The sequence below is a fragment of the Rana temporaria genome, chromosome 9 (assembly GCF_905171775.1).
Source record: "Rana temporaria chromosome 9, aRanTem1.1, whole genome shotgun sequence".
In the NCBI taxonomy this organism is placed as follows: domain Eukaryota; kingdom Metazoa; phylum Chordata; class Amphibia; order Anura; family Ranidae; genus Rana; species Rana temporaria.
The window spans coordinates 125,704,626-125,723,272 of record NC_053497.1 but is presented as its reverse complement, the minus strand read 5'-3'; the positions used below and the strand labels follow the sequence as shown (position 1 = coordinate 125,723,272).

General features: G+C 44.3%; 1 protein-coding gene across 1 annotated transcript in view; it reads right to left on the bottom strand.

Moving 5' to 3' along the window:
• GTF3C5 (general transcription factor IIIC subunit 5) overlaps nt 1-18,245 on the bottom strand; it is a 53,060-nt gene extending 34,815 nt beyond the window's left edge. The window contains exons 1-4 of the mRNA XM_040324438.1: nt 18,073-18,245; nt 12,310-12,535; nt 9,073-9,271; nt 252-447 (exon numbers count right to left, since the gene is read on the bottom strand). Coding sequence (XP_040180372.1) covers nt 252-447; nt 9,073-9,271; nt 12,310-12,535; nt 18,073-18,210 — 759 coding nt within the window. The 5' untranslated portion in view covers nt 18,211-18,245. The remainder of the gene's footprint in view (nt 1-251; nt 448-9,072; nt 9,272-12,309; nt 12,536-18,072) is intronic.
• Nucleotides 18,246-18,647: the final 402 nt, after the last annotated feature.

The window sequence follows — 18,647 nt, the reverse complement described above, 5'->3', positions numbered from 1 at the left end:
AAATTGTAAAAAGTAATAATAAAAAAAATAAACTGTCCATTGCCTTACTGCCCTATATCTATATACCTATCTATATAGATAGATATACTGTAGATAGATATATCACATGTGTGTTTTGAGCTTTGGGGTGCACACCCTAGTGTAATAGGCTGCGCACACCTATGCTCATAGGTAATAACAAGTGAATGTGACCAGTATTCAAAGATGGATTTCTGAACAGTCAAGTTGTTTGTAAGGAACACTGACCGTACCCTCATCATTGCCTGCTCCACATGGCTGTCTATGGGGTTAGTACATAGCTTCTTCCAGTTTTTCAAAGCGGCTGGATGTGGCTCTGCAGGAACTTCTGGATCTTCAAAATTCACAAATATGGCATTGTGAGGCCTGCGAGCCCTACTAAGGCCGATGAGATTTTCGCTGGATAAACTTGGGGGCTGATATCCATCCCTGTGAATGCAAGTAAAGACAAATAATGGCAAGTGCAGGGATACAGGAAACAGGCAAGCCTATTGAATTACTTACATATGAACTCCACCATGAGTAGTTTTCATATCATTATTACATAACATCAAATACGTTTTAGGCATTTAGAAATAGTAACAGTCATCAGCTCAGACACAAGTGAATATTTACTGCCAAATTTCTGACAACATATATAAGGTTTCCCTGCGATCTGCTGTACCCCAATCAGCTGCTGGGAGTCATTCTGACACATGGACAGGGCAAGAGAGACACTTGGGGGAATTAAAGGATATGTTCAACTTTAATAACATGTTACTATGAGGCGCCCTCATCCCCCTGCGACAGCTGCTAGGGGATCCTCTCCCCGCTCCCACTTTTTTTTTTTTTTACGTCAAGTGGGGCAGATGGACTTGTAGTTTCAACAAACTACAACTGCGCTAAAATTGGCACATGCCATCAGATTGTAACATGGCAATGGAGCGTCAGCTGTGGGTGCACTTACTGGGACAATCCTGACTGGAATTAATGAAAACAGATTCACAATTACATTTAGATTTTGTATCAGAATCTCCCTGCAGGGATGTAGTCCCAAGGGAGTGGGTGAGCACCCTGAATAACCCCCAGCCAGAACGGCTCGGATGATGGGGGCAAACTTACTGAGGAGGAACAGGAAGTGAGAAATTCAGACAAAGAAGAAAAACATTTAGAAGGGGAATTGAAGGAAAAGGTAAGTGAACCAACAATGCACTAGCTTAACCACTTCCCGCCCGGCCTATGGCCGATTTACGTCCGGGAAGTGGTTATGAAATCCTGACAGGACGTTCTAGAACGTCCTGCAGGATTTCATGCCGCGCGCCCGTTGTGGCGCGCATCGCGGCGATCGGTGATGCGGGGTGTCAGTCTGACACCCTGCATCTCCGATCTCGGTAAAGAGCCTCCGGCGGAGACTCTTTACCACGTGATCAGCCGTGTCCAACCACGGCTGATCACGATGTAAACAGGAAGAGCCGTTGATGGCTCTTCCTCACTCGCGTCTGACAGACGCGAGAAGAGGAGAGCCGATCGGCGGCTCTCCTGACAGGGGGGGTTCACGCTGTTTATCAGCGCAGCCCCCCCTCGGATCGCCACACTGGACCACCAGGGATGCCCACCCTGGAGCACCAGGGTGGAAAAAAAAAAAAAAAAAAGCCAAAAAAAAAAAAAAAAAAAAAAAAAAAAAAGTCTAAAAAATAAATAAAAAAAAAAGCATAAAGAAAAAAGATGCCAGTCAGTGCCCACAAATGGGCACTGACTGGCAACCTGGCAAAAATCAGTGCTGCCACCCCAGTGTCCATCAGCGCCACCCCAGTGTCCATCAGTGCCACCCCAGTGTCCATCAGTGCCACCCCACAGTGCCCATCCATGCCCAGTGCCCACCTATCAGTGCCCATCTGTGCCACCCATAAGTATCCATCAGTGCCGCCCATGAGTGCCCATCTGTGCCGCCTATGAGTGCCCAGTGCCGCCCATGAGTGCCCATCAGTGCCGCCTATGCGTGCCCATCAGTGCCGCCTATGTGTGCCCATCAGTGCCGCCTATGTGTGCCCATCAGTGCCGCCTATGTGTGCCCATCAGTGCCGCATACCAGCGCCGCCAATCAGTGCCACCTCATCTGTGCCCGTCAGTACTACCTCATCGATGTCCATCAGTGCCATCTCATCGGTGCCCATTAGTGCCGCCATATCAGTGCCCGTAATTGAAAGAGAAAACGTATTTACAAAAAAATTAACAGAAAAAAATAAAAACGTAATTTTTTTTCCAAATTTACAGCCTTTTTTTTAGTTGTTGCGCAAAAAAAAAAATCGCAGAGGTGATCAAATACCACCAAAAGAAAGCTCTATTTGTGGGGAAAAAAGGACGCCAATTTTGTTTGGGTACAGTGTAGCATGACCGCGCAATTGCCATTCAAAGTGCGACAGTGCTGAAAGCTGAAAATTGGCTTGGGCGGGAAGCTGCGTAAGTACCTGGTATGGAAGTGGTTAAAGGAACCTATTTAGAAAATAAAAAACGAACCTTTACAACCCCTTTAACCTTGCACAACCTTGTTTTTAATCAATGTTCATGGCTTGGTATTCATGAAGGCTATTTTATTATCATACTGAGCCATCAGTTTGCGCAGCGCATCACAGTACAGTTGCAATACAATTCAATACAAGAGGGACCACCTGCTTGTGGTGACTTACAATCCAAGGGAAATTCCCAAAACATGGATTTTTAAGGATACTTGAGGAACAAGGCAGGAACACACTGATATTGAGAAGTAAAGCCGGACCCTAATAGGGGTTGATTTACTAAAAATGGACAGTGCACAATCTGATGCAGCTGTGCATGGTAGCCAATCTGCTTGCAGCTTGTTCCATTGTAAACCTCAGACATTAAATATAAGCAAAGCATATCCCTCTATAGTATGTACTTGTCTCAATCCAGAGCAAAGTGCCGGTTCACACTAGTGTGATGCCAGACATCACATGTGATTTGCACCGCATTGCTGTGTTTGTATGGCTGAAATTGGATCGCATGCATAACATACGAGTTCATTATGAATTACTTACCTTACATCGAAGCCCCCACAGAGGTCCTCATCCCCTCCTCCGGCAGAGACATCTCTCCCAGGTATCGCGGATCCAGCGCTGCGATTGGCTGGAGCCGCAATGACGCCACTCCCGTGCATGCGGGCGGGAGCCGCCGGCAACGGCACAGTCACTAAAGCAATGGCACATACATGCCATTGCTTCAGTTTGCCCCAGTGCCGATGACATCAGCACATGCAGGCGACAGGGGATATCTCCTAAACCATGCAGGTCTAGGAGATATCCTGGGTAGCTACAGGTAAGCCTTGTCATAGGCTTACCTGTAGCATAAAGTGGTTGTAAAGGGTTTACAACCACTTTAAGCTTTGACAACAAAAAACTGGAAGCCGATTGGTTTCTATGCAGAGCTGCACCAGATTTTGCACTCTCCAGTTTTAGTAAATCAATCCCATATAGTCTCTACCTATTCAAGAAAGCATGTCATCAGATCTAGGATCACTTTATGATCTTCCTGTTAAAGGGGTTGTAAAGGTTTTTTTTTTTATTCCAAATAGGTTCCTTTAAGCTTGTGCATTGTTGGTTCACTTACCTTTTCCTTTGATTTCCCTTCTAAAAAAATTTTTTCTTTGTCTAAATTTCTCACTTCCTTTTTCTCCTCAGTAAACTTGCCACCATCATCCGAGCGGTGGTTAGTCAGCCAGAACAGCTTACTGAGGAGGAACAAGAAATGAGAAATTCAGTCAAAGAAAACAAAGAAAAAAAAAACATTTAGAAGTGAAATGGAAGGAAACGGTAAGTGAACCAACAATGCACTAGCTTAAAGGAATCTATTTAGAAAATAAAAAATGAACCTTTACAACCCCTTTAAGCTGGTTGTAGAATTCTCACAATGTATTAACTCCATTTTGTTCCATAAGGACAATAAATGACGCACAAGGACACGATCCTTGGCAGTGGTACACAGTAACAGATAAGGGCAATGCTTCTGCCACAGTGGCGGGTAATGGTGGGAAAACTTCAGCTGCATAGACAGTTTTATCCTATTAGTAGTAAAACAAATATGGCTGCCCTCCAAAAAAAATGCAGGGGGCACGCAACTTTTTCCTACCTTCTCACCTTGACTGATTCATAAAGGAAAGCAAGGGTCAACACCCACAACTGAACCTTCCATGATCACATATTAGTTCAATGAAGTCTGTAAATTATATAAACTGCCTATGATCAGAAGAGGAACTCCAGTCAAACCCTCTCCTAGCTGTGGAAAGGACTGGAACCTCCGTCACATTCTTCCTACTTGGGGACATTTTGTTCCTATTTACTGCTCAGAAATCAGATGTAATCTGCACAGTACAGATAAAGACAGCAACTAAAACCTGAAAGAACTTCAAACACTTTCTTGCGCTATCCAAAACTTAACGTTTTGCCCGGCGTTCCACTTTACTGGAAACTATAAAATGAAAGTATGTTTGAGGCTGAACTCCAACCTTCCCTAAAGTCGCAGGCCCCGTACACACGTCCGAGGAACGCGACGTGCCAAACACATCGAGTTCCTCGTCGAGTTCAGTGTTGAAGCCGCCGAGATCTCGGCGGGCCGACTTTCCTCATTGAACAACGAGGAAATAGAGAACATGTTCTCTATTCGGCTCGACGAGTTCCTCGTCGGCTTCCTCGCTGAAAAGTGTACACACGACCGAGTTTCTCGGCAGAATGCAGCTCCAACCGAGTTTCTGGCTGAATTCTGCCGAGAAACTCGGTCGTGTGTATGGGGCCTTATAGTTGTACGGGCTCCTCTCCTGAACTGCAATTGCTGTGATTTCACAGCACACACACAAGTTTCTCACAGTGTGCATTAGAAGCTGAAGTACAATAAAGCCCAGCTCATTTCCTAACCTTACTGTCCTGGGCCTGCCTCTTCCACCAATTGTCATAAAAACACAACAAATGCACAGGCGCTAAAACAGGGATAACAAAGTTCCTTGTAAAAGTAATTACTTAATTAGTTCATAGATTAGGTGTTGAAAAGATGAACCAGAGCTGCGAAAATAATGGTACCTAGAAGTACCAATACAACAAAAAATACTCCAAAAATCGCACTCATGGCACTTCTAGAGTTCATAAAACCAAGGATTTGAGATGAAAAATATTATGTAATAAAAAGGTCCATTTATTGTAGATAAACTCCAGATATATCTATAAACAGTCCGTATGATATATAAAACAGTTTAAAATACTGGCTCCACAAACATCTATCATAAAGCTCAAGAGGTTAAAGCTCTCCCAATTCCAGAGAACAATCCCTCTGATGGAAGTAACTGTTACAGTACCTTTACAGGCAGATGGTAAGGTAGCAGTGATGGGGAGATGGCGGTAGGATCCTTAGGCAAAGCCTATCTCCAAGCATTCCACGCGGCTGTAGAGTACCCAAGGGGAGGGAACATCGGGGTCTTCCGAGGAATAAACCGATCGGGGCCACGACCCGGCTCGATCTGAAGAGAGGCGTGCAGCCGCTCGTTCCGCCCATCGGGGATGGCGTCACACGTCACCGCAGGGTCTGGTCTGCTCGTTCCACCCGACGGACGGAACGAGCGGCTGTACGCCTCCTTCCAGACCCAGCGGTGACGCGTGACGCCATCCCCCGACTAACGGAACGAGCGGCTGCACGCCTCTCTTCAGATCGAGCCGGGTCGTGGCCCCGATCGGTTTATTCCTCGGAAGACCCCTGATGTTCCCTCCCCTTGGGTACTCTACAGCCACGTGGAATGCTTGGAGATAGGATCCTTAGGCAAAGCCTACCGCCATCTCCCCATCACTGCTACCTTACCATCTGCCTGTAAAGGTACTGTAACAGTTACTTCCACCAGAGGGATTGTTCTCTGGAATTGGGAGAGCTTTAACCTCTTGAGCTTTATGATAGATGTTTGTGGAGCCAGTATTTTAAACTGTTTTATATATCATACGGACTGTTTATAGATATATCTGGAGTTTATCTACAATAAATGGACCTTTTTATTACATAATATTTTTCATCTCAAATCCTTGGTTTTATGAACTCTAAAAGTGCCATGAGTGCGATTTTTGGAGTATTTTCCGCCAATTGTGGCACTGGAGGGGGGAGAAATCAGATGAGCGAAGTTCCACTTTTGGGTGGAACTCCACTTTAAAGTTGCTTTGACCAATTCCCCCGTACACACGATCCGAATATCGTAAGACAGATCGTACGACTTTTTTGCTCAATAGTCGCAAGTAGAAATTAAATAGGTTATTAAAGTCACAAAAATTCTCGTAGGACAGAAATTTTTTTTAAAAAATATCGGAAGTGATGTGTTGTAATGTATTTGTATTGTATTTTCAGACAATAACTGTACTGACTAAATGAAAAATCGTACCATCTGGTACCGTACGAGAAAAATGTTTGTGCATGTCCGATAAACTAATATCGGATGAACTGTCATGATCGGCTCTCGAAAGCTCTGTACCAACGATCCGATTATCGTATGATTCTTCCTCGGACGACATTTTTCGTACGATATTCGGATCGTGTGTACGGGGCATTACAGTCCACCTATTCTATCATTACAATGTTATTGTACATAATTGCCAATGTAACCAAATTGTTTTTTGTGCACTACATTATATGTTCATTCTTTCATTGAAATTCGGAATAAAAATAATGAAACAGTTCTGTCCTTTCTTTTGTTGTCCATTGAGAGATGTACTGGAACCATCAACAGTTGAAATTTCCTTTTTCTTTCCTGATGCACCTATTTGCTGACACATGACTCTCTGCATACAGAGTTCTAGTAAAGAAGCCACTAGGTATCCCATTATCCTTTCTAAAAAAGCTCACAATCACATAATAAGCAACTTTGACAATTAAAAAGAAGTAGGGCCAAACCGCTTTTGGCCCTACTTCTGCTGGGGGATCACAGGAGTGCACTAATGCCTTGTACACACAATGGGAATTTCCGATGAAAAAATTCCGTCTGACTTTTTTTTTTTCATCGGAAATTCCCATTGTGTGTACAAGGCATTAGTGCCGACCGTGTGTGTGCCCCATCTGATTTTTTCCATCAGAAATTCTGACAACTTAGAAAGAGAACATGTTATCTTTTTCTAATGAAAAAAATTTCTATAGAAAATTCCGATCGTCTGTGGGGAACTCCGATGGAGAAAAAACACGCATGCTCAGAATCAAGTCAACGCATGCTCGGAAGCAATGAACTTCATTTTTCTCGGCTCGTCGTAGTGTTGTACGTCACCGTGTTTTGGACGGTCGGAATTGGGAGTGACAGTGTGTATGCAAGACAGCTTGAACGGAATTCCGTCAGAAAAAAATCAGTCAGAGTTTATCCCGATCGTGTGTACGGGGAATTAGTTCTGCACTCCTCTGACCCATATTCAGATGATAGCAGTCTAAAGCCCACGGTCAGCTGACATCACTCAACCAGTCCAGACTCTGAAAAGATCCCAAATTTAGTGTTGGGATCCACCCAGATGCCTGGACCAGCAGTTGGCTCAGCCTCTCAGCATGCTGCCGTAAGCCTGAGCCAGCCCCTCCCACAGCCCAGCACTCCAGAGGCAGAGTAGAGAGCCGGCGACTGATAGTAACTGCTCACTAAAGACCCAGAGCTGAGTGATTAGTGGTCTTTGATCACTCAGTTTTAGAGGCACCAGGGGACAGATGAAGCATTGGTCCAATGCTAGATCCACCTAGGTCAGTATCTGTGTTTGTTTTTCATATCCTGTACAGGCTGCAGCTGATGCGTTTTCCCGGTGCACTTTGCGTTTTTTGCACATGCGTTTTTAATGCCTTTTGGGAGGTATCTTTTGTCATGCAGGAAAAACCAGCACAAACGCAAAAATGCAAACACTGATAAGTTTCTGCAGCATTTCCATTAAAGTCTATGGAACTAAAAATGCAACCTGCTGCGGGCTAAAAGACCCTGACCCTTTCCAAAAAAAAATGCACCTGCTGAAAACAGATAGATGTGAACGTGACCCATAGGAAACCATGTTACTGAAAAACACATAGGTGTGAACCAGGCTACCAAAGGGATACCAAAGATGCCTTGTTTTATAGAATGATAGAACACTTTTTGATCTCTCCCTCTCTGCTTTTGAGAACACTTTCTTATGTACATGGTTCCAGATACTTCATAGAAGGCATGTGTTGCATACAAATATTTTTCCGAATGCTAATTTTGTACCTAGCGGCATGCAACAAAGCAATTCATTTGTATCACAAATAATGTCAATATCAGAAATCCAGTGCAAATAGCAAATTTTTTAGTAAGTATTTATATAGCCCTGGACAGCCACCCTCATTGCTTAAGCCTGGAGACTGGCCTACTACAAGCATGATTATAGGTGAACAAAGCCTTCCCCACTTTACATATAACTTATGCCCCGTACACACCATCACTTTTTGTCATGAAATAAATTGACATTTTTAAAAACGTCATTTAAAATGATCGTGTGTAGGCTTCACATCGTTTTCCGTCTTCTGAAAATTGACAAAAAAAAAATTCGAACATGCTTAAATTTTTTATGTAATTTTTGAAAAATGTCATTTTTCGTGTTGTAAAAAATGATCGTGTGTGGGCAAAAACAACGTTTTAAACCCGCACATGCCCAGAAGCAAGTTATGAGACGGGAGGTAAAACTACCATTCATAATGGAGTAAGCACATTCATCACGCTGTAACAGACAAAAAAGCACGAATCGTCTTTTACTAACAAGTAACCAGCTAAAAGCAGCCTCAAGGCAAATAGAACTTCCCCTTTAGAATGCCTTCGCTTTGTTCATCATTTTTCAAAAACGATGGTGTGTGGGCAACATCATTTTAAATGATGAAGTTGGAAAAAATTATTTTTTTTTTATGATAAAAAATTACCTTTTTTCATGCCGAAAAGTGATCGTGTGTACGGGGCATTAGAAAATATTTTGGTAGGAGTCAGGCTTTCAGATCATGAATACCAGCATTGAATCAGAGTTACAGAAATGGAAAATACAAAGAAGCCAACTAGAAATTGACGCCTACCTGTGGTTGATGTTTGGTCTGTAGAAATAATCCACCGGGTTATCCAATCGAGAAAAAATAGGCGGTGGGATATATAGGGGCAGGTCCTGATGGAAGAATTCTTCTTTCTGAGGCTTTGTCAGCAGGACTTTATCATACAGAGAAAACCGGGATCCATCAGGGCTTTGGGTAAATGCCAAATACTGGAAATCCGACATGCCTGGAAAGAGGAAAAAATATGGAAATTAAAGCAGAACTTTACCCATAACAAACTTGATAACAAATAATGTTCTTTAGCAAAGAACATACATTCCACATTAAAGCGGAGCTCCACCCTAAAGTGGAACTCACGCTGATCGGAACCCTCCCCCCCTCCGGTGTCACATTTGACACCTTTCAGGGGGGAGGGGGGTGCAGATACCTGTCTAAAGACAGGTATTTGCAGGCACTTCCGGCCACACAGCTTCAGGTTTTCTCCCGGCATGACGTCACCTCCCGTTGTGCTCTGGGAACACTCGGCTCCCAGTACACAGCGGGAGCCAATCAGCGGCGCAGCGCAACTCGCGCATGCGCCATAGGGAACCAGGTAGTGAAGCCGGAGCGCTTCACTTCCTGGTTGCCTCACTGAGGATGGCGGGGGGAGCAGCAGAGAGACGAGCGATCGTTCGTCCTCTGCTGCGGACGGCGCTGGACTCCAGGACAGGTAAGTGTCCTAATATTAAAAATCAGCAGCTGCAGTATTTGTAGCTGCTGGCTTTTAATATTTTTTTTTAGTGGCACATCCGCTTTAATAATTATGCTACCAAAATGAGTGTGCTGTAAATTGCCTCCAGAATTGCTCCTGTTTCTTCTTGCCGGAGGCTGCCATTTTGCCAAAGCCCAGAGCCCCTGAGCAGCAGTAACTTTTTAAAGAGGTTGTAAAGGTTTGTTTTTTATTTTCAAAATAAAGATTCCTTTAAGATAGTGTATTTTTGGTTCACTTACCTTTTCCTTCGGTGGTTAGCCAGAACAGCTTATTGAGGAGGAACAGGAAGTGAGAAATTCGGACAAAGAAAAAAACATTTAGAAGGAAAATCAAAGGAATTGTTTAGTGAACCCACAATGCACTATCTTAAAAGGAACCTATTTAGAAAATAAAAAAACAAACCTTTACAACCCCTTTAAAAATTGTAAGCAGATTGGCCTTTAGTGGCCCCGATTTTCAGCACAATGCCAAAAATGGAAAGCAACTGAGCATGTGCAGAGTAGGGCGAGACCGTATTACTGGATGTTAAACGGGTACTTATAAGACTACATGCCCACGGAGGTTTTAAAAAAACGGGATGTAAAGCTAGTACAGACGCCAGGAAAAAAGCAACGTTTATTTCCGCGTTTTTGGCATTGAATTCAATGCACGTTTCGCCGCGCTAGCTTTCAGCCGTGTTTTTCTTTCTCCATTCAAAATCAATGGTTCCCTAAGGAAGTCGAATCAGTCGCAGGGCGACTCGTGTGCTGAGAATCTTGAAGAGGAACCCCCCTAGACCATACCAAGCCACATGCCCTCAACATGGGGGGGGGGGTGTTGGTGCTTTGGGGCCACCAGATCCCAGCCCCCACCCTATGTGAATGAGTATGGGGTACATACCCCTACCCATTCACCTGGGGGAATAAAGTGTCAATAAAAAAACACACTAGACAGGTTTTTGTCTGTCTAGTGTGTTTTTTTTTTTTATTGACACTTCCCCCCCCCCCCAGGTAAATGGGTAGGGATACGATGTACCCCATACTCATTCACATAGGGTGATGAGCCGGGATCTGGTGCCCCCCTTATTAAAGGGGGCTCCCAGATTTCAATTAGCCCCCTGCCCACAGACCCCGACAACCAATGGCCAGGGTTTTCGGGAAGAGGCCCTTGTCCTCATCAACACGGGGACAAGGTGCTTTGAAGTGGGGGGCGCAGTGCCTCCCCTGCCCCAAAGCACCAACCCCACCCCACCCATGTTTAGGGTATGTGGCTTGGTATGCTCGTCCCCCCCCCCCTTTTCTTGACCTGTCGGGTTACGTGCTCAGATATGGGTCTGGTATGGATCCTGGGTGAACCCCCACGGCAATTTTTTTTGGTGTGGGGGGTTCCCCTTAAGACCCATACCAGACCAAAGGGTCTGGTATTGTCCTAAGGGGGGGGCCTCACGCAAACATTTTTTTTACAATTTTTGCTGGGTTCTCCTTCAAGATTCTCAGCACACGAGTCGTCCCGCAAGTCAGATCATCTTAATCCGACTTCTGGTGCGACCTCTATTCAAATCAATGGGCTCCCATAGGAAACAACTGATTTTAAATAGAGAAAGAAACGCTGTATGAGGCATTTAACACCTTTTGCCGGCGTCTGCTGTCTTTACAGCTGGTCCTGTTTTTTTTTTTGCCGCTTAAAAACGGCTATGCCATTTACAGTTCAAAAACGTCATGGTGGGCATGAGGCCCGGAGAGGCGTTTTTAAGCTGCAAAAAAACACTCATAAAAGTGGCTGTAAAAACGCCCGTGGGCATGAGACCATAATGTTTCAAAAGTGGCCAGCTTGACATGATCCAGCAGGACTTCATTTTCTGACTATGACTAAAGCTGCACTTTAATCTGGGATAAAATAACTAAGGTAGAAGAGCTAAGGCTCAGTAAAACAGGAGTAGGAGGAAATCTCCCCACAAGAATCCCACACGGGGCTAAACATCCAGTCAGAAATCAGACCCATCACTGTGAAACACTTTTTCAGGTAGTTCTGCTTTTAAAGTGTATAAAAAGCCCTGAATGCTTCAGTTATGTTTTTGATAGAATATGGAAAAATGAGCAACCCTTTTGGCTTTTATAAAGTACCATCATTGGCTGCATACCCATCTATACGGAGTCTGAGGACAGTGCAGGACAGGATGATGAATGTTAGGTTTTACACGCTGCCTGGGAGTCCCACAGAAAAGATTTACCTTCTCTCTTTCTCCTTGTAACCATTGCCACAAGAGCTGAAAAAGGTAAATCCAATGATTTGAGTTGTCACCAGAACAGGAACAGAATTGAAATCTTCCAATGGGGGTACCCGTGCCGGTGGCAACTGCCTAGAAGGGAATTTACCCCACTTTGGAGACATTTTCTCAGAATTCCTGTTGTGTCTACAGGACAAGAAGTAAAGAGAAATCTCCATGACAGTCAACATACTCTATCCAAAAGTATAAAATATTCTGGTATTGAAATGACTAGTAAAGCATTCAGTGAAGAAATTACAATACGTACCTTGGAATTTATAGACTGTTCCCACCACACCAATGATTTCCATAGTAACCTTTTGCTCTGAAGCTTGGCTTTGAGTTTCCATTCCATCTGACCTTTTTTTCCGAGTTTTTATCTTCACCCGTAGGATCATAGTGGTGGTGGGGAAGCGATTGGCACACAATGGATGACAATAAGGGTCCTTAGGCCTGTAATACAGCTCAAGCCTTTTCGCAGGATCAGCATACACCTGAAAGAAATGCAAGAAAACACCCATAAAACTAAAATTCTAAATACAATTGGTGATAAAAAAGGAAGGACATAAGCAGAGTGAGGCGGATTCATTAAAGATGTAGACAGTCTAGTTTCACTTTGCAAATAAAGCGATTCTGTGTTTACTTTGAATACCAAAGAATGTCCTATGGACAAATGTACTGTAGGTACAGAGGGCCAGATTCTCATAGAATCGGCGTTTGCGTAGTGTAAGCCATTTACACTACGCCGCCGCAAATTACTGGAGCAAGTGCCGTATTCTCCAAGCACTTGCTCCGTAATTTGCGGCGGTGTAGTGTAAACGGCCCGGCGTAAGGCCGCGTAATTCAAAGGGGGCGGCTTGTTTTTAAATTAAGCGCGCCCCCGCGACAATCTAAATGCGCATGCGCCGGGCATAAAAATAGCCCAGTGCGCATGCTCCAGCTCACGACGGAAAACGTCAATGACGCCGACGTGAGCGTCATTGACGTAAAGTCGTATTCGCGAACGACTTACGAAAACGATGTAAACGACGGAAAAAGACGACGCTGACCCGACGCCATACTTAACACGGCATACGACGGACCTTCGTAAACTTGCCCCTCTTATAGCAGGGGCAAGTTTACGCTTACGGAAACGTCGTAAATTCACTGCGTCGTCCGCACGTACGTTCGGGAATCGGCGTAAATAGCTAATTTGCATAGACGACGGGGAAAACAACGAGGCGACACCTAGTGGCGGGAAAAAAAATTGTATTTAAGATCTGACAGCGTAAGAGACTTACGCCTGTCAGATCTAAGGGATATCTATGCGTAACTGATTCTAAGAATCAGTCGCATAGATACGCCGGGCCAGATTAGGACTTACGACGGCGCAAATGGCTTTGCGCCGTCGTAAACCTTTTAAGAATCTGGCCCTAAGGCTCCATTCACATCATAGTGCTTTTCATGCTTTTGGCATACGTTCACATCAATGCATTTTTTTTGCCTCTGCATTTTTGGAAATGGTCAGGGACTTCTTTTTAAATGCAAAACGGGGCTTTTTGGTTCATCAAACTTGCATAGAGAAGCTGCAAAAAAGCATGTTGTGAATTTTTAATCTGCCCAACAACAAATTAATTTATATTTTTATTTTTTTTGGAGAAAAAAAAAAAAAAAATCAAAAATCACAGCAGAAACACTCAAAATCAAACTGCATAGGTGTGAATGGAGCCTAGTGTCACTGAAGCAATAAAGGTTTTTTTAAAAGAGGTTCACCATTTATAAAAAAATAAATGCACATCTTTTTGCAGGTAAGAAAACGTGCATTTTTGTTTAACTCAGAGCCTGGAAAGCATTGCACCCGCAATCAGCAGATTGTGGGTGCCATCCAGGACTCCTGCAGACTTGTCAGTTTATCTGTCTGCTCGTACCTCATATGGACAGGCAGACATACACTGACAGTAATGCCGTGTACACACGATCGATTTGTCTGATGAAAACAGTCTGATGGACCGTTTTCATCAGACTAACCGATTGTGTGTGGGCCCCATCGGTTAAAAAACTAGGAACTTGTTTTAAAATTATCTGATGGTTAACTAACCGATAGGAAAAAAACGATCGTCTGTAGGCATGTCCATCGGTTAACAATCCACGCATGCTCAGACTAAATTAGGGGACGGGAGCTCTCGTTCTGGTAAAACTAGCGTTCGTTATGGAGATAGCACATTCATCACGTTGTAACAGACAGAAAAGCGCAAAACATCTTTTACTAACACAAAATCAGCTAAAGCAGCCCCAAGGGTGGCTGCCATTGGATTTGAACTTCCCCTTTATAGTGCCGTTGTACGTGGTTTACGTGACCGCGTTCTGACACAATCGTTTTTTTAACCGATGGTGTGTAGGCATGACTGATCATCAGTCAGCTTCATCGGATAACTGATGAAAAAATCCATCAGTCCGTTTTCATCGGATGGACCGATCGTGTGTACAGGGCATAAGAGACAATGAACTACCAGAGCGCTCAACAGCACTGTGGCAGTTTATTGAAACTACAAGCCGATAGCCACAAAGCAAAGGTTTTCTTTCAAACAGTGACAGTTGGCACCTGGAAAAGTTGCCTGCCCACTCTCAATGGCATTGGGGGGTAGAGGCTGCAGCTGCTGGAACCTGTTACATGTTCTATCCTAAATATGGGTGGAACATGCAACGTGTTCCAAAGGGTGAACTTATCCTTTAAATTGTGACAGTGGGTGTGGGAAGGAGATCCCCTGTCTGCTGTCACAATGCAGGGGGTGAGAGGGAAGAGGCGGCAGGAGCTGGAACTCGTTACATGTTCCACCCTGAATATGGGTGTAACATTTAACATGTTATGAAAGCTGAACTTATCCTTTAACTGAACAAGCTGAAGTCAAAATCTGATTAAACTACCATGCACTGCTGCACCAGATTCTGAGTGCTCCGGCTTTAGGCCCATTACACACGAGCAGACGTTCAGGTCTGCCTGTTTTTTCAGCGGACCTGAACGAGCGTTCCATGCAAGTCTATGGAGCGATGGATGTCAGTGTGACCATGTCTGCTAAAATCCGATCCGGTCCGATCCGCAAAAATCAGACGTATGCTGATACGTTCGCCATCCGTCCTGGCGGATCAGATAGGGGGAGATCTGATAAAAACGGACATGCTGTCCGTTTTTGTCCAATCTCTCCAGAGCAAGCAGCGGTGCTCGACAAGCCCCTCTCCGCTCATTGAGCAGAGAGGGACCTGCCATCAGCTCAGCGATCAACGGAGAGATCTCCTGCTGAGCTGGTGGACTCCGTGGCAACAGATCTGCCTCGTGTGAACGAGGCCTTAGTAAGACACTTCACACTGCCAGCCTCGGCCGTTCGCGATAAAGTGCTGCTTTAGCGCATTTGCGGCACTTTTAGGCCGATAGGGGGTGGCTTTAACCCAAAATAAAGGGTAAAAACGCCTGTTTTTCAGCGCTTTTGAAGCCCTGTCCATTCATTGCAATAAGCAGGGAGTTTTGGAAGCGCTAAATACAGCGCTCCCAACCGGCCCCAAAGATGCTGCTTGCAGGATATTTATTAACGTCCCACAAGTGCACCGCCCCAGGGTGAAAAGACACAATGGAATAAATGGGAGGCGGTTTTCAGGTGCTTTGCAGAGGCTACTTCCAGCGCCTGAAAACTGCCCCAGTGTGAAAGGGGTCTAAACCTCCCCCTAAAGCCCCATACACACGATCAGAATATCGTACAAAAAATACCGCTTTCGAAGAGAGTGCACAATAATTTGATCGTTGGCACACTGCCGCCATCCAAAATTCTCCGAAGGGACAAAAGCGAAAATAAAAATTCTCGTACAATACCAGATTGCATGATTTTCATCTGAAAATACAAATACATTACAATACAACACATTACATCACTTCCAAATTTATATTCTGTCGTACGAGAATTTTCGTCTTTAGTAACCCATTTATTTTCGGTATGGAAACTAGCATCCAAAAAAAAGAAACGAGCGATCGTTCGTCAGACAATTTCATCTTGTGTACTAGGCTGATGCCGCGTACACACGGTCATTTTTTTGCATGAAAAAAAAACGACGTTGCCTACACACCATCGTTTTTTCAAAATGCTCTAGCAAAGCGCGGTTACATTCAGCACGTACGACGGCACTCTGTTCCGTTCAAGCTCGCGTCATAACTTGCTTCTGAGCATGCGCAGGTTTAAAAACGTTGTTTTAAACGTCGTTTTAGCCCATACACGATAATTTTTTATGACACAAAAAATAATGTTTTGAAAAACGACATAAAAAATTGAAGCATGTTCGAAAAAAAAATGTTGTCGTTTTTCAGAAGACATAAAACTAAGTTTTCCCCACACACGGTCATTTTAAATGACGTTTTTAAAAATGACGTTTTTTTTTCATCACAAAAAACGACTGTGTGTATGCGGCATTTGTGTTGTATGGAGTAGAGAATAACAAAAACCCCAGGAGAGGTGGGGGAGGAGGCAGGAGAAAGCGAGAGGAAACCTCTCCAGAGCAAAGTAAACTACCCCTTAGATAGCAGTCACTGGTAAAGCTGCCCCTCCCCCCTGGAAGATTTTCCCTCTACTTCACTTTCTGGCCTGATGCCAATGGTCTCCGGGACAAACAGAGAGGGTGATATTATCTCTTCTGTGAGAGCAGTAATAAAAACCTGACAGGGCTTCTAGACAATGAAATGAAAGGACAAAACAAACAACCCCAAAAATATCCAATTTTTTTAGAAAGTAGATACCCCATAAATCACCATTTTTTGGAAATGAATATGCTGGTGTGTTAGTAGTTGAAAAATAAAATGGCTCTGAATGCTCCCCCCCCCCCCTTGAAGCCAAGTAAAAGTCTTCCATTATTAGTAGGAGAGAGCTCCTTTGAAGAAAAAAATGCATTTTGTGCAATGGCTAAATGTCATGTGTAACACAAAACACTTTAACCCTTAGCGTCTGTGCCAGGACTCCTGCGCATGCATGATGTCATCCTAGAAGCAAAACAACAGCTGTTTTGCTTCTATATCTGGTTTTGGTGTAATAGAACACGGTTTAGTTGCTGCTGGTTACCTTTTTGAATGAGCGGCGAGCGCAATATTTTTTCCATTACTATGATGTCATCCTACACCGGCCAATCAAAATGGTTTAAAGCCAGCACCTGGAAGATGCCTGACCCTTTGTGGGTGACAGTTGAAATACAGGCAAGTATTACTGCCTTTAGTTCCTTTTTCATGAATGGATTCGTTCCATAAATCCGCCTTCCTCCCCTCCTCTATGTTGAGAGGAAGGACTCCCCAATGTACTACACTGGTGATGGCTGTGATTGTCCATTATATGGCACAGAGCCGCTCCAATCAGCTCTGTACCCTTAGCCGATGCTCTCCTCTAATGACAGGGGCTTGGCACAATGTAATAAGTGCACTGACTGCCTGCTGCATGACTACGGCCCGTCCAAAACTAGTTACGGATCACGCTCTCTCTGCCCATCTACACCAATAAGTTCTGTTTCTAGGACCCAAAAGGAGCCCACAGATCAGGAATTCTGACATTGCTGGCTGCATGCTTGCTGTGGGGCAAAGATTTAGAAACCATGGAAGCCTGACAGCCGTTGACATATAAGCAAGCAAGGTAGATAAGGATCAGAATCTCTGTGGGAGATCACACATGGAGAGGGTTATTAGAAAGGGAGGGGAGATCTAACATATTACAGTTGTCACCAAAACAGGAGGGGAGGGAAAATCTTCCAATGGGGACACCTGGCTGGGCTGGTGACAACTAATAGGGGATTCACCCCCACTTCCTGTTGTGTGGACAAGACAGGAAGTAAAAGGAAATCTGAATGATACATATACAGCATAAAAATCTAACCCTTCCATGTTCTATACAAAAGACACTTCACCATATACAGTTTTTCAGGCTGAACCTGCACAGACATGCCCCGTAGTATAGATATACAGTATATAATGTATGTGCTCTGCAGATATCCAGCACACAATCGCGGTGCAGCAGTAAATAACTTCCCTCACCCGGGACACGCCTTCCTCCCCGCCCAGGGTGAGCAGCATCTTGTCCACATTCTGCACCAGCCCCGGGTATTCCACACACACCATGGGCTTCTTGCCCCTGGGGAGAGTCACAGTAGCCGAGCCCTCCATTTCTGCCATGGGTCCGGCTGAGATTTCCTTCCCCGCGCCCGTTTCATAAGGTTCCCCCGCACAAAAGTTCCTACCCCCAGCCATAGCAGTGTTCTCAGCATTGTCCCCCCATTTTCTAGGGAACTGTCCCTCTTCTGGAGCTGGATCTTCCCGACACTCTTTCCTCCATGAATGTGCTCCTTGAGAATCTTAAATGATACCTTTTTGTTTTTTGTAATAACTTTATTTGAGAAAACAGCAATATGCTCTTTATTTGCTGCCTATTCTGTCAGATGTATAAAGTTTAACACATTTGTGGCCGTCTCTGGATTACGTCACATAAACCTATAGCTTCCAACTGTCCCTGATTTAAAGGGAATGTCCTTGATTGGAAACAATGTCCCTCTGTCCCCCTTTTCTCCTCATTTGTCCCTCATTTTAGTCCGATCTATATAATTGTATATAAA